Source organism: Papilio polytes, unplaced genomic scaffold, assembly GCF_000836215.1.
Source record: "Papilio polytes unplaced genomic scaffold, Ppol_1.0 DF821956.1, whole genome shotgun sequence".
NCBI classification, from domain to species: domain Eukaryota; kingdom Metazoa; phylum Arthropoda; class Insecta; order Lepidoptera; family Papilionidae; genus Papilio; species Papilio polytes.
Window position 1 is genome coordinate 3,037,383 of NW_013527248.1, and position 14,052 is coordinate 3,051,434.

Genomic DNA, 14,052 nt, shown 5'->3' on the forward strand with positions numbered 1-14,052 from the left:
ACAAAGCACATTCAAGCAAAAAAAGAGACATTTCAAACATCAGATAAAGTTGTCTATGGAGCAACTTGATACAGCCCAATGTGTGCCGTTACACATCTCGTCGCAGGTGATTGTAGCTAGTGACGTGAAATAACGCTCAGGTCTATCACTCGAGTGAAAAGCAACTCGAATGCCATCGCTAATTTCTGTCTTCTGTTTATTTTAACTAATAGCAGTAATTATAGTTTGTCTAAATAAAATAGATTAATTTGAAAAATGACGCATATGAAGTATCGAATTAAATTTGGATGAAGGCAAATGCCGTACTTAATGGCCAGGTATCGTAGTGACGAACAATTATGCATTATCGATATTCGGTTTAAATAAAATTTATCGATCTATTTCTTTTATTTACTAATTTAGAGGACAATTCTAGTATTGATTACAGTGTAGAGAATTTGGCGATGACAATAATAATAGCGAAATCCAATTCGATTACGTACGACTGTAGTACTAATATTTATTTACTCTCATTATTTGTAATGGTTCTGTAGGTCATTATTTATTTGAAAAAACAGTGTTTTTTTTTATTTAACAAAAACAAATATACATATATAAAACTATGAATGTATCGATTCCAACTTCTATAAGATTAAAAAAAAAAAACGAAAAGATTCATGCCTGATTTTACACAACCCATCCCTACTAAATTGTCAAATGAATTGTCAAACTAATCTATTTTATTTAGACAAACTATACTATACTATAATTAATCTACTTCTTCTTCTTTTGGTGCCATCTGCTAAAGAAAGTAGGCAATTATCATAGCAACTTGAAGTTCAGACATAGCTGCTCTAAATATAGAACGCATATTTTTGTTGTACCATTGGGGAAGATTTTTAAACCATGATGTTCTTCACCTTCCTGGGTTTTTTCCCCTAGTATCTTTGCCTGAATAATAATCTGTAACAATTCGTATTTCGGTCCACGCAATATTTGATATGTCCAAGATACTGCATTTTTGATTTTTTCCTAGTTTTGATAACTTCCACTTTCCCCATTCGTTGCAACACTAGTTCATTCTGTACTTTGTCTCCAGGATATCCCTAACATTCTTCTGTGAATCCACTTTTTAAACACTTCAATCTTTTTACACATGGCTTCAGATTAAGTCCAACCTTCAATGCCATACAGTAGAATGCAAAAGATGTAACAACATTCAAAACAGGTTCAAAGTTTCAAACTAAAATTTTAATAACAGTGACGTTTCCTCATCTTAAAAATTCCTGGCGCTTGTTCTATCCTGCATTGAATCTCTACTTGGTGGTCAGCTTGATCATCCACAAAGCAACCTAGGACCTTATACTTTTAGATCCTTTCAAGAGTCTGGTTAGCACAGTATAAGCTAGCAATTTGTGGAGGTAACTGATACTATCATGTATTTGGCCTTTTTGATAATTATGGTTTAAGATCATAAGTACTGCTAACCAACTGTATTTTGTATAATTAATACCCTGTCTGTTATATTTATAGGTTAAGTCAAATCAACCTGCATGCAAAAATTCCTACAGAAGCCTTCTCTAATTTTTATTACAAGTTTATTCAAGTAAATTAAGAACTTTTAAATATTTTTTTTAATTTTAAATTCAAAATTTATTATTTTCAAATTCATCGTCAACTTGACCTCATCCCTTATGGAGGGTCTGCACAGTATGTGCTGCTCTTCCATACATCTCTATCAGCCGTCATATCTGAATCCACTCCTTTCTTAAGCATATCCTCTTTCACACAATCCACATCCTATATAAGCCATCTACATAGCTAATTGCTTAATATAAGTTTAATGTTTAAACACAACATTGCCTCATCATTTTTCTACAATAGTTCTACAATAGTAGGAGAAGCAATAAAGCGAATGGTTCAATTAGATTTTTTTATATTGTGTGCAAGCTGTCACCAAAATTCACTGAAATAGTGAAGCAAATATCCCATGAACATCTGCGATTGCAGATGCGTTGCCTACCGGATGTATACACAGAAATAGGATGTTTCCCTCTCCTAAGCGCTGACTCATCTATCAATGTTACTTCCCCACCCCACAGTTAGGCCTCAGACGCACACATGGGAAATATGTAATTGCTGTCTCTAACACTGTCACAATGCTGTTTGTATAATTTATAAAATATATTTTTAATTAACCTTTAGACAAATGGCTATACACACAACCATATTATTGTTATATATCTTTTGTCTTTCAAATGTTTAATGGCATTATTTAATTTTTGTGTATGATATTTAAAACATGTTAGAAAATTCAAATAATTTGAAGTTCCTTCTATTGGGCACATTTCAACCTGTGTAACAATTTTCCTCAAAATATAACCATTATTTTACTTTACAATAGCCACATGCATACGTATAGATTGGGTATAACTGAGACTCTCGGAAGCTAGACTTTTAAGAGCTTCAATTAGCAGTAGATTTTTTAAAACCTCTTTAACAAAAAAATAAATGTACCAACTGAATAACGAAAATCGCGCAATCACATGAAGGTAAATTATTGTATTATAAAACCTTTAATACTATAGACAACTCTAAAATTATACCCCGAGACGAAATAACATTGAAAAAACATACACATCCTTTTAAAAATGAAAATGATACTGACCAGCTGGTGTCCACTTTTTGCAATATTATCCTGTTATTACCAGAAATCTCAAAAAACAGTTAACTCTACGAGTCACTACACAATAATAATTAATTATATTTTCACTTGACTTCGTCATCCGAGTCGAAAAATAAATATTTTCTGGGATTCGAATGCAATAGTCAATATTCTATTTGAGACAGTCGGCTCCAGTGTTACAATATATATATATTAAATTTTCTCCAGGTTTATTGTAAGAAGGATGAGAACAGATGTTATCTTAATATTAAAGGATGTAATTAAGCAATCCGGTTTTGTTTATTTAACTCCCTCGTAGAAATAAAATTCTTATAGCATAAAAACAATTGCAAACTTATAATTTCGTTATAGCTTAACATTTGGCATGCGGGGAACGTTTTTTACGTATTTGCAGTCTCTCGCTGGAGCGTGGGTCCCGTAAAAATTTAGAACATTCGTTGTAAATAATATAGTTTTCGATTCGCTGCGATATATTTGATGAACGAAACATCCCCTCGATTTACTAATACAACACCCGCTCCACATTCAGCGCAAGTATTCCCCGCACGCCAAGTGTTAAATTGGCATTGTTGAACATTACTTTGCTTAAATCTCCAATTGAAATAATTAAAAAAAGTGTTAAATATATCAGTAGAAAATTCATTTGAATTCATAAAATATTACAATAGCCCAACGCTACAGCACTAATAGCCAGTAGTTTTTTCCTATGAAAAATACATTTCTTATTGCTTTAAAGAGTGCTTTCTGACTAAGAAAGCACTCTTTAAACGATGTCTTTTACTTTATTTAATTGTATAACAAATGGAAGGAAAGAGTACCAAAATTTCGTTAATAGTTTTTGAAACAAAAAAAATACTCAATCTTTTATTTGATATTCTATTTTAATCAAAACAGTAACGATTAGTGTTTAAACGTTTTTAATTTAAAAACAATCATGTAATAATTTACCTATATTTATGGAAAAGAAAATCTTTTTTCGAATGACAACACTGAGCCGCAGTAATCGGGAATAACCTAAAATATAGCGGCCATATTAGAAAATGCTCGAACTTCCATTGTCTATGTATTGTTCTTTTTGTTATCAAGGAATGACCATTGACGACCATGAGATAGTAGGGGAGCCTACGATGCTAAATGGGGATTTACTCGAGCGTCGTAGAGACCTATTGGGATGCAAAGCTTAGATGATAAGAAGAAAAAAATGTTACATGATATATACCTTTACATTGGTGGGGGAAGCGGCCATAGATTTTTAAATCTGGAAAAAAATTGTTGCATGGACATCCTCGAACGCGTCAGATATTGATAGCATCAATGCCCTACGTATTTTAAATATGTACGTATGTTAATCTGATCGTTTGCATGATGCGGGTGTTTGTTTTAAGGGTTGAAAATGAAAAAAAAAATTAACCGAGCGCGTCAGATTTTCTAAGAAAGTGTTAAGTGCACCAAAAAAAGTTCCCATTCACTAATCTGACGATTTCGATGGGACGCAAACTCGCGGCCATTTTTATAATGTGCAAAAAAATCGCCATTTTGAAATACTCAAGCGCGTCAGATTAAGATATATATGGTTCATCTTTATGTTCTAAACGTACTGTCTCATAATCTGACGATTATCTAGAGGAATTCGCATGATCTGACAAAAAAATTAACAGAAAAACGGTTTACCTTAAAGGCCATTCCTACAAGTTCCCGCTAATTCCCTCCCTAGGCGCTTAAAATTGTAATTATAACATTTTTGAGCTCAAAATATAATTCATGTGATATTTTGAGCACGCTGAGTACAAAGAAATAATATTTCTATGCATTTGAGCTCTCCCATCTCGAAAGTCTCGCAAAAACTTTTGAATGGATTAACCAATTTTCATGCGGTTGGCGCCATTCGACGTACTATTCATAAGTAATTTTGCAATTTTAATTGATCGAACCACAAATTTCTGAGTAATCCCGAAAAAAACACTTTTTCGATATCTTTCGTTCACGAGATCTCTCGAACGAATCAACCGATTTTGACCAGCTTCGTGGCGATCGACGTGGTTTTTCAAGCTCAAAGGCGGATTAGTTTTTTTACCGACTTCCCAAAAGAAGGAGGTACTCAATTCGTCTATATGTTTTTTTTTTAAGTTATTAAGATAGCAAAAAACTTAAATGTCGGAAACACGTTGTAAACAGTATGCCAAGAACAAGTCTTTATGATCAGCTTTGATGGCGTCATGGCAGCAGAAACCAGAGTGGAGACGGAGTGAGAGAGTAATACATAGAGAAAGAGCGAGAGAGGAATAGAAACGCGGAAAGGAAATGTAGGCATCACGCAGCTGCACGCATTTAACTTTATCGACGATTTTTTGTTATTTCTGCTTGCGGAAATTGTCATATTATATATTTTTCATTATTCTTGAATTATTTCCTTCAAAATAAAAAAATTTAGCTACGCTCGAAAATGTCGAGATGACTTTTTTTTACAACTTTGTTGCCCTCCCCTTTTTTTACGCCACTATCAAATTGTCAGATTAGTGGAATATACACTTTTTAGGATGTAATTAACTCACTATCTTTGGAACGGGTGGACAGATTTTGACGGGTCTTAGATTGGTAGATAGCTGATATACGCAGGATTGATAAAGAAGTTTGAGGGCGACTCGTCTTGTCTTACATAAATTCAAACAGAAAACATTTTATCATTGAGGTGTAAGTAAAACGATGAATTGTTTGATATTTATATATTTCAAGGTAACTACAAGGTACTAGTTATTCGTGCTAAATCGGATGGCCAAACGAGGCTCTCAATCCAGTGGAGGTACTTGTAGATTCGGGTATAGACGCCGGGTACAGCAGAACCACATCCGCTGCCAAATGAAGTTACACCAACGATACGGTAATGGCCGTCCGTATCAGTTAGTCCTTGTAGAGGGCCGCCTGAATCACCCTGAGTATAGTAATATTTAAGAATAATAGTAAACTGTGCTGATATTACAAACAGAATTGAGGTTGTTATGTTGATAAAAAATATTTGATGGAATAGTACAACCCCAGCAGAGTTGAATTAGTGTTGCCTGTCTAAATGTGACTTAAATAAGTAGTGTGATTGGTTTTAAGAGTAACCAACTCTTTTTATATTACATTTAACATAGTGTAATAAATTAATAACTTATAACTATATAATAACAATTTGACATTTTATTTTATAACAAAAGATGGAGATAATAATTTTGTAAAATGTTTTATTCCATATCAATACAAGCACACAAGTTGGCGTACTAAATTCGACAATTGATAAGTACCATTCAGAAAAAGTACCGGTAAAAAAAAATGTTCTGTATGCCTCGTCTATTTATTTTTAAAAGGCTTTGACATTAACATAGGTTTTACATATATTTTTTGGCTGATACAACGAGTAGCATGGATAGCAACTTTAACAACGTTATACCGACTGGATAAAATATTTATATTTACCTGACAACTGTCAGTGACGCCTTTAGAGTCTCCGGCACATATCTGGCCGTCCATTATGCCTTTAGGTAATTTACGCGTTGTCGTGTACAAAGTATTGCAATATTCACGGGACACTATTTGTATCATAGCCTTTAGTAAAATATTGCTTGTGCCTGCCCCTAAATTAAAAAATAAATATGAATAACACTGAAAAATGCCAGTACATTGATGTTTGTGTTTGTTCGTCAACACCTTCAAATAAAGAAATGGAGAGGTTATTGCAATATATTTATTTTTCTGCACATTAGTTAGGTTTAGGCCATAAGCATCATCACAGTCGACTGCTGGATATAAGCCTTCTCCAAAGCCGTAAAACTTATGCACTTTATAGATACTGCCCATCTGAAACTCTGTTAAAGATAAAAAATGTAATGTAACGTCGACAGTCGTAAAAACCAGCAACAACTACTGTTGCATGAATGTGCCAGTCGTCCCCTGCATTACCACGACCACACAGAAGACAGGCGTGAAGTAGAACCAATTTCGCGAACGGTCTGATGAGGGTGAGTGCTGGAGGCCTGATTTTAGTCCTCATTCCCTTCCCAACATGTTGTTATAAGGAAAATATGTGAAGGGAAAAGATTTTGACGAAGTAGAGGACGCTGACGTAAGAAAAATATGCTCTTTCTGTGAGTCGCCTCTGCCGATTAAAAGTAGGCAACGTATCTGTAATTGCAGAGTGCGGGTAAGGGCACCGCTATTACAGCGAATTCAAATGGCCATCTGCTCGTTTAGTACCTTACGATATCAAAGCACGTTCTAGACTAGTGGACCCTTGTTAGTAAATTATAAATATATTATTATATTAGTTACTACTACTAGCTGTTCCTATCCGTTTACATTTGCGAAATTCTCAATTGCAAGTGTCAAAATTAAAATGCACAAATAACAACGAAGGCCTTTAGACATTAGATACCAGTTACCGTACCAAGGCAATCTTGCTTCCTTGACGTTGGCAACTTGTAGTTAAGTTAAGTTAGTTAGTTAAGGTTCCTTTCCTCATTATTTTTTTTTTCAATTTAATTAGCCCCTTAGTTTAATAGTATAATAAATATATAATAATCATAATTTATGCCAAAAAACTTACTTGTTACATCGGTCTTTCCCCAGCCGGTAATATAAAGTGATGTTGTGGGCTCTACGGCGGATGTGTACAAGCAGGCGGGAAATGCATTGCGCGACGTACGGATCGGGGATATCAATCTAAACAGACCCTGTATTATCTTACAAGATACCTGTCAACCAATTTCTTACCACTTTAAAGGTTAGCTAAAAATATAAAACCTTCCACTTCACGTCTTTATTTGGGTGGTCATATTTCATAGTAGAGCTATTACCGGCGTGTACCACTGTTGTTAGCGACTGTTTTATTAGATGCCGTTAGTGAAAGTCTAATAAACATAGATACCTAATTAAAGCCAGATCGTGATACTTTCGGGATCTCTTGTAGTTTGGATGTACGTGAATAATATCAATTTCGTAATCCGTTTCATCGTTCCACTTGGATCCAGTTATGTTCAGAACACCCACTCGCACCATCGTCGGTTCTATCCTGAAATATCATTTATTCCGTAACAATAACATATCAGACCGAAGATGTCGACGAACTGCTGTATGCTAACCGCTCTGTAGTGTGAACGCAGTGTACTGCTGTTAATACGTATTGAGTCGTTATCAGGGAACCACCGCATAAGAAGGAGTACTCGTCTCTACTCGAAATAAGGTACCCCAACGCCACCTAGGAACAAATATGCAATTACTAGCTTTCGCCTACGACTCCCTCAGCGTGGAATTAAAAAAGTGAGTTATCAATGCGCTCTTCAACATTATCCTCTACGTCTCAACCACATTTAATTGATATTCGTTCAGCCGTTTATGCTACATTCTCTAACAAACATTCATCTAAAATTTGGCAATTATAATATTAGTACGAAATATGATATTCTTAACATTTGAACTTCTTTTAAATCACTTTACTTGACTTCTGGGGTTTTAGTGAATTTTATAATTGTACGTACGGAACATTAAAAAAGGAAATCAATTGCAATCTAAACATGACAGGGAATTGTTTACAGCCAAATAGCGATTCGCCCTATCTTCGTGTGGGTGGCAAAGAATATATATCTCATATTTCACTCATATCCATAGACTTCCCATTGAAGTCCCGTTTATTATGACCTTCGTTGCTCAGCAACAATGTAGCTTTAAAAGTTAGAAACAACTTAATATCCATTCAGTAGTTATGGAGCCTATTAAATTCAAACAAAAAATCAAGCCTTTCCTCTTAATAATATTAATATAGATATATATAAAATATTTACCATATGCGGGAATTCCCCTTGCTCGGCAGATGTGCCGCCAATAATGTATATTGCAGACGGCGGGTCGTAAGTTTCAGTTATTTTTTTACAAGCTGTAAACAATGATAGGATACCTGCAACTAAACTATCGCACAACTGTTTAATCTCGCTTTTATTCCTATTAGCTTATATGGAGGTGCGCACACTACCCGAGTTTTAGTTGTGCAAGTAAACAGTTGAATTGGCTGCGAAAGAATCGACAATTGTGCAACAGTTGTGCTATAGTTTAGTCAAAGGTGTGGGCCTGCTCTAAATGTCAATGAACAATTGATTATTGTATTATATTTTTTGGGTGGTGTGGCAATGTCCTAATACACTTTTCGTAGTGGTGCTCATTTCCAGCTTCCCATGGATTAGAAACACATGAGTCATTTGGGCTGTCAATCGATGATCTAGACTTAGGAACTGTCCCACCTAATTGTAAATTGTCTGATAACAATCCAACGTGAAAAATATGTGAATATCGGATTTTGTTACCTTAACTGACGATGACGTCATTTTTAAGCTATCTGAGCCAGTGGTGGGACAGGCCCTTAGTGTCGGAAACAGCTGACGACTTGGCGACGCCCACCTGACGATGCCTATGTCATGTCTCTAATATGCATTTATTTATTGTCTCCCCGTAACTATGATACAGCAACGCATGGAATGTACTAAACGACTAACTAATAACCACGTACCTTTATCGGCCGGTCTTAATGTTTTAACACCAACTGGAAACATAAATGTGCTACGTATGAGATTTTTAAAGTTAAAACTACATCTATGGTGATTAAAGAGCTAGCTAATATGGTAAAAAGCACGTTGTTGCACAGTCCAGTAGACAGTCAATGCTAGTAGACAAAGAAAGCGAAGTCGCCGACGACGAAAAAGTTAGCAAAACAAAAGCATGGGTGACATTTTATAAATATCATACTCACGTCTTGAGGACAACACATACGGAATCTCTGAAAAAAAAAAGAACAATTATAATTCTTGACCTTTTATTATACCATATACTAGCTGTTGCTCGCGACTTCGTCCGCGTGAAATTAAAAAAACAAAAGTAAGTAGCATATGTGTTCTTGCAGACTATGCTCTACGTCTATACCAAATTTCATCGAGATCCGTTCAGCCATTTAGGCTACAAACTCTGACAAACATCCATCCATATATTTAAACTTTCGCATTTATAATATTAGTAAGAAGTATGGACCAATTGGCGAAATATATCAAAGAGGGCATCTTGTCTTTTCGTGTACGTAGGGTTGGAATATTTATATTTCTTAGACACTTACTACTATGCATCATTTAGACAATCTGTGTGTAACAAATGGTTATATCATATACAAATATTATTATAACTACGATTACTACACACAAATGCTGACTACAAATTAATTTTTACTCAATATAAATTATCAAAACTCACTCTCGGGCGCTGGTTCAGGAGGACAACAGACGATTTCAGCATCATTTTTGAAGCCGCACCTCGGCAGGAGATGGCGTTCAGTATTGCGGACATCTCTAAAATGGATACATGAATTTAGGGAAATTATTGTTTAGGCTGTGATAAAACTACTGCTAGTTTTTTTTTTAATTTAACGACCATAGAATTATTGGAAAACAATTTTTTATTTTTAATAAAACGTACATATCACTGGAATCATATTTTTTAAATATTTCTGTATGAAACTTCAGGTATTATATGCCGGTACGTTTCTGATCCAAAACACAAAAGGTGTTTTATCTAAACTGTTAACACTTCAATATTACTATGAAATAGTAATTACCACGAGTATGTATACTTAATATGAAATTTAATATTTTTATTGATTTCGTATAACATCACTTACTAACCTCAAAGCAGCGACGCAATTAGAAATTAACATACAAGTTGCTTCTTGATTATTGACTATACACTTGTCGCCAACTGGAAAATAATCTATTACATTATTCAAATATTAGCCCTAGAGACGAGAACGAAAACTGTCATCGAAGCCTCTGGACTTTTATACTAGAACTGCAGACTTGCTTCTTGAATGACCTTTAGCCGAGACTGTATGAAAATATTAAAAGCTTTCCTTAAATTTTTACAATATTTTACATTCACCTCCCGTATTGGTCAGCATATCTGGGAATTTAATTTTGATCCACTTCTCAGTTATCGATTGAGCTGAAACTTGCATACAAGTGTAAATCACGACGATGCAATATAACATTATGCTGATTTAATGATGGAGCTCGAATATGAATTTCGTAATAAAACAACAAACCCTCAACCAGTTTGGGCTTGTTTAAAACTTTTTGAGTAGTTTTTTAATAGTAATTAGGTAGGATCTGGTCATATAAATTCAGAGTTAATAGACCACACAACTCCAAAGTCACGGCTCGTTACACCTTTCGAGTACTTTGGTTCTAGATGGTAATTTTTATATGTAAAGATACAATATATAAATAGATTGTGATGGAATATTAAAGAAAATTTCACAATGTAACTCTTAATGTAAATCATTAGAATATCCCTTATACAAACGCTTGTTTTTTTAGTTTTATTTCCTTTAAATTTTGTTTATAAAGAAATACCAAGCGAGGTAGAAAATCCATAAGTAAAGTCGATGAACTTAAAAGGTTAAGTTATAAAATTGATTACGAGTGGCTTCATCTCTGTATGAACAATTTGGGGTCAGAAATTAACGAATCTGTGAAACTACATACAGTGGAATCGATGTTTTAAATAATTTATTTTCTTTTTAAAACCAAACATACTTCTATAACTATATTGCGTTCTGATACGAAAATCAAAGATGATGCTAACAATTTTAAATAAAAAGAAACTCACCTTCATCAGCATAGTGTAATTTAAAAAATAAACACAAACATATTAAACCATGGAACCACATTTTAATTTTCACTTATAGTTCAAGTTTGTAAACTTGTTCTAATTTTTTAACACGAAAACTTTTAAAGATTTTTTATAACCATTTTTAGATTAAATAATAAACGACCATTTGGCACATCGTCTGCACGGTTAATAGCGGTTATTACGTAGGCAGTTGCTATACTCTGTTCTCTTATCTTGTAACGCAAAACTGGGAAAAAACGTTGCGTGTGATATACAATCCCTGATTTTTCCTGTTCATAGCGTATCTTCATATCGTTGCCTCTTATCACTAAACAAACTATAAGGACCTGTCCCACCAAATTGTAAATTGTCGGATAACAATCCAACGTATAAAATATGTGATAGAAATCTCGGATTTGTGCCCTTATCTGACAGTGACGTCATTTTTAAGCTATGTATCTGAGCCTCTCAGTAGTGGGACAGGTCCTAAACCTCCAATACATAAAACTATTATACTCATACTAATATTATAAATCCGAAATCACGGTCTACAGCTAGTATTAAATTATCGAACTATTAATCTATGCATTAGTTAGCTTTTTAACTGTTCTTTTTTTTTAATTCTATTCCAATCCACATGCGTCGCTATCTGATGATCTAGGATAGCTCAAGTAGGAGCAGCTACCATTAACATAGTAGAATCATTTTTATATTTATTTAGTATTTTTCGATTGTCCATGTTATGAAAGCTTCTAGCGACCCCCTAGCGACGCCTATTGTGTAATGATTAATTTTGCCCAGTTTCATTTCTACCTTTTGGTTTTCCCACACCTATAATAAAACTTAAATCTGTTACAACTGGTATTTACGCGTTACGACAACGTTCCTTTGTTGTTATTAATGATAACCTATAGTCAGATAAACTTATTTGACCCGGTGAGCATTATTGCAACTATATTACTGTCAAAGTTAAATACTGACAGTCATTATTATCGTTTATACTAGCTGTTAAAAATATGTGATGGATGACGTCCCACATAAAAACGATATAATAGATAAATTAATGATTCACGAAAATTACTAAAATGGTTGCCTTATTTTTGCGGTCCCTCTAATTTTTGCGGGAAGAACGAGACATAACGACAAGAACACAAGGCAGAGAGAGATAGATATGAAATTGACAACTCCACAGTCGTTTTAAAGTGAATGCCTTTTTGTATTGCTGTTAATTTATATTCAACAAATATGTTTTCTAAACCATTACAAATTCTGTAAAGGTATTATTTCTAAATATTTGTGGTGACGTATCATTTTAGCTTTAGTTGTCAGAATAGCACAGAAACAGTTGTTCAAAAAAGTTTTTTTTTATTCAAACAGGGAATCATTTTATGTATATCTGTCTTCGATACGCTTCGCAGAAATTATTTACACAGATATGTAAATTAGTAAAGACTTTTTCTGTTAAAAATCAACAAAAAAATATGTTAGTGAAATATATTGTTCTATGTTTTGTTAATATTACGACGTTAAAGATCTTCTTGCCTTGTACATATTACATTACCATAAAGTCTTGTAACAAAAAGAGTCTATATCACGTATTTATTTATTTTGACTTATTACTAAATAAATATTAACAGTTTTCTTTTAATTCATACTATATTCTTATTGCTATTTGTATTATAAATATGGAAATCCTTATAAATTATAGATTTAATATTTATCTAGAGTACAAACATTATTTTTCACTGGTAAGTCTGTGTAATAGCCCTATACCAACATAACATGATATATAAATCCACAAGGATCTTTTGGCATTCGGCAATTTTGTGACCTAACATTGCCCATTCCTGCCGCACAATTCCTGCTTCTTATATTTTCCATCTTAACCAACCTCCTTCGACCCTTTTTCATCCTACGCGGTTTCTTCGTCTTTTGGAACGCTTTGGTTCGGAATTCGAATTTTGAGTGGAGCGTTACCACACGCATGCGGCGCTTCGAAGAAAGCAGTCATATATCAGTGAACTAACAAAAGAACACAGAAAGTGCAACAAAACGAGCATTGACACACACGCATGCAAGGCTTGGAAGATGGCAGAACAAAGCAACAAGACCAACAGATACGCCTAGCGCAAAACCATCAGGTAAGTCCCGCAAGTATCCGCTTCGGGGAACTATTCTGAATCTTATCGTTTCCTTTAGACCCGTATCCGTTAGCCGTTCCTAAGACAATTCTCTCCCAAGACGTGGAGATCTTTCATTACCGTTCCTCTATAGTCAGACATTTTGTCAGTTTACACATTTTGTGTGTTTTTAATGTTATTCCATGAAAAAAAACACGTCGAAAGTAATTAAAAGTAGTGTAAGATAGGTCATTTTAAAATGGGAAATTTTTTATCGCGGAGAAGCAGAGCAGACGCTTAATTACATTTGAAAATATAAATCATCGTGTGTCTGTTCCAACGGGAAAGTGCTACCATTTGTTACTTCAAGTAATTGCAAAACTCCCAAGGGGACCAATGCATATGTTAGTTTTGAAATTTCAAATGATTATTAAGTCACAACAGACTTAAAAATGTTTGTGTATACTGTTTGTCGGATACAAACAGTTTCTTGAAATATTTCTGAATAACGCATAGTTCGAACCACGGGGCATTCCACATAGATTTTACTAAGAACCATTGGTCAAAAATTTCCTTTTGTTTCAGAAA

The 14,052-nt window shown here is 34.1% G+C and overlaps 2 protein-coding genes across 3 annotated transcripts in view; both read right to left on the reverse strand.

Moving 5' to 3' along the window:
- Nucleotides 1–2,828, reverse strand: part of LOC106107593 (NFX1-type zinc finger-containing protein 1-like) — a 26,601-nt gene extending 23,773 nt beyond the window's left edge. The window contains exon 1 of the mRNA XM_013288478.1: nucleotides 2,648–2,828. The gene's annotated coding sequence lies outside the window, so the exon portion shown is untranslated. The remainder of the gene's footprint in view (nucleotides 1–2,647) is intronic.
- Nucleotides 2,829–5,373: 2,545 nt separating this feature from the next.
- LOC106107672 (serine protease persephone-like) lies at nucleotides 5,374–11,761 on the reverse strand. Of its 2 annotated transcripts, none has more exons than XM_013288640.1 (11): nucleotides 11,342–11,761; nucleotides 10,360–10,432; nucleotides 9,932–10,026; nucleotides 9,441–9,467; nucleotides 9,201–9,233; nucleotides 8,482–8,573; nucleotides 7,783–7,898; nucleotides 7,569–7,712; nucleotides 7,248–7,363; nucleotides 6,122–6,279; nucleotides 5,374–5,594 (listed from the first exon to the last, which is right to left on the reverse strand). In XM_013288640.1, exons 1-11 carry the CDS (start codon nucleotides 11,400–11,402, stop codon nucleotides 5,403–5,405), a joined length of 1,107 nt encoding a protein of 368 aa, XP_013144094.1. In that variant the 5' UTR covers nucleotides 11,403–11,761; the 3' UTR covers nucleotides 5,374–5,402. The 2 variants fall into 2 exon arrangements, with proteins under 2 accessions (XP_013144094.1, XP_013144093.1); XM_013288639.1 differs by lacking the exon at nucleotides 11,342–11,761 and adding an exon at nucleotides 10,613–11,301.
- Nucleotides 11,762–14,052: the final 2,291 nt, after the last annotated feature.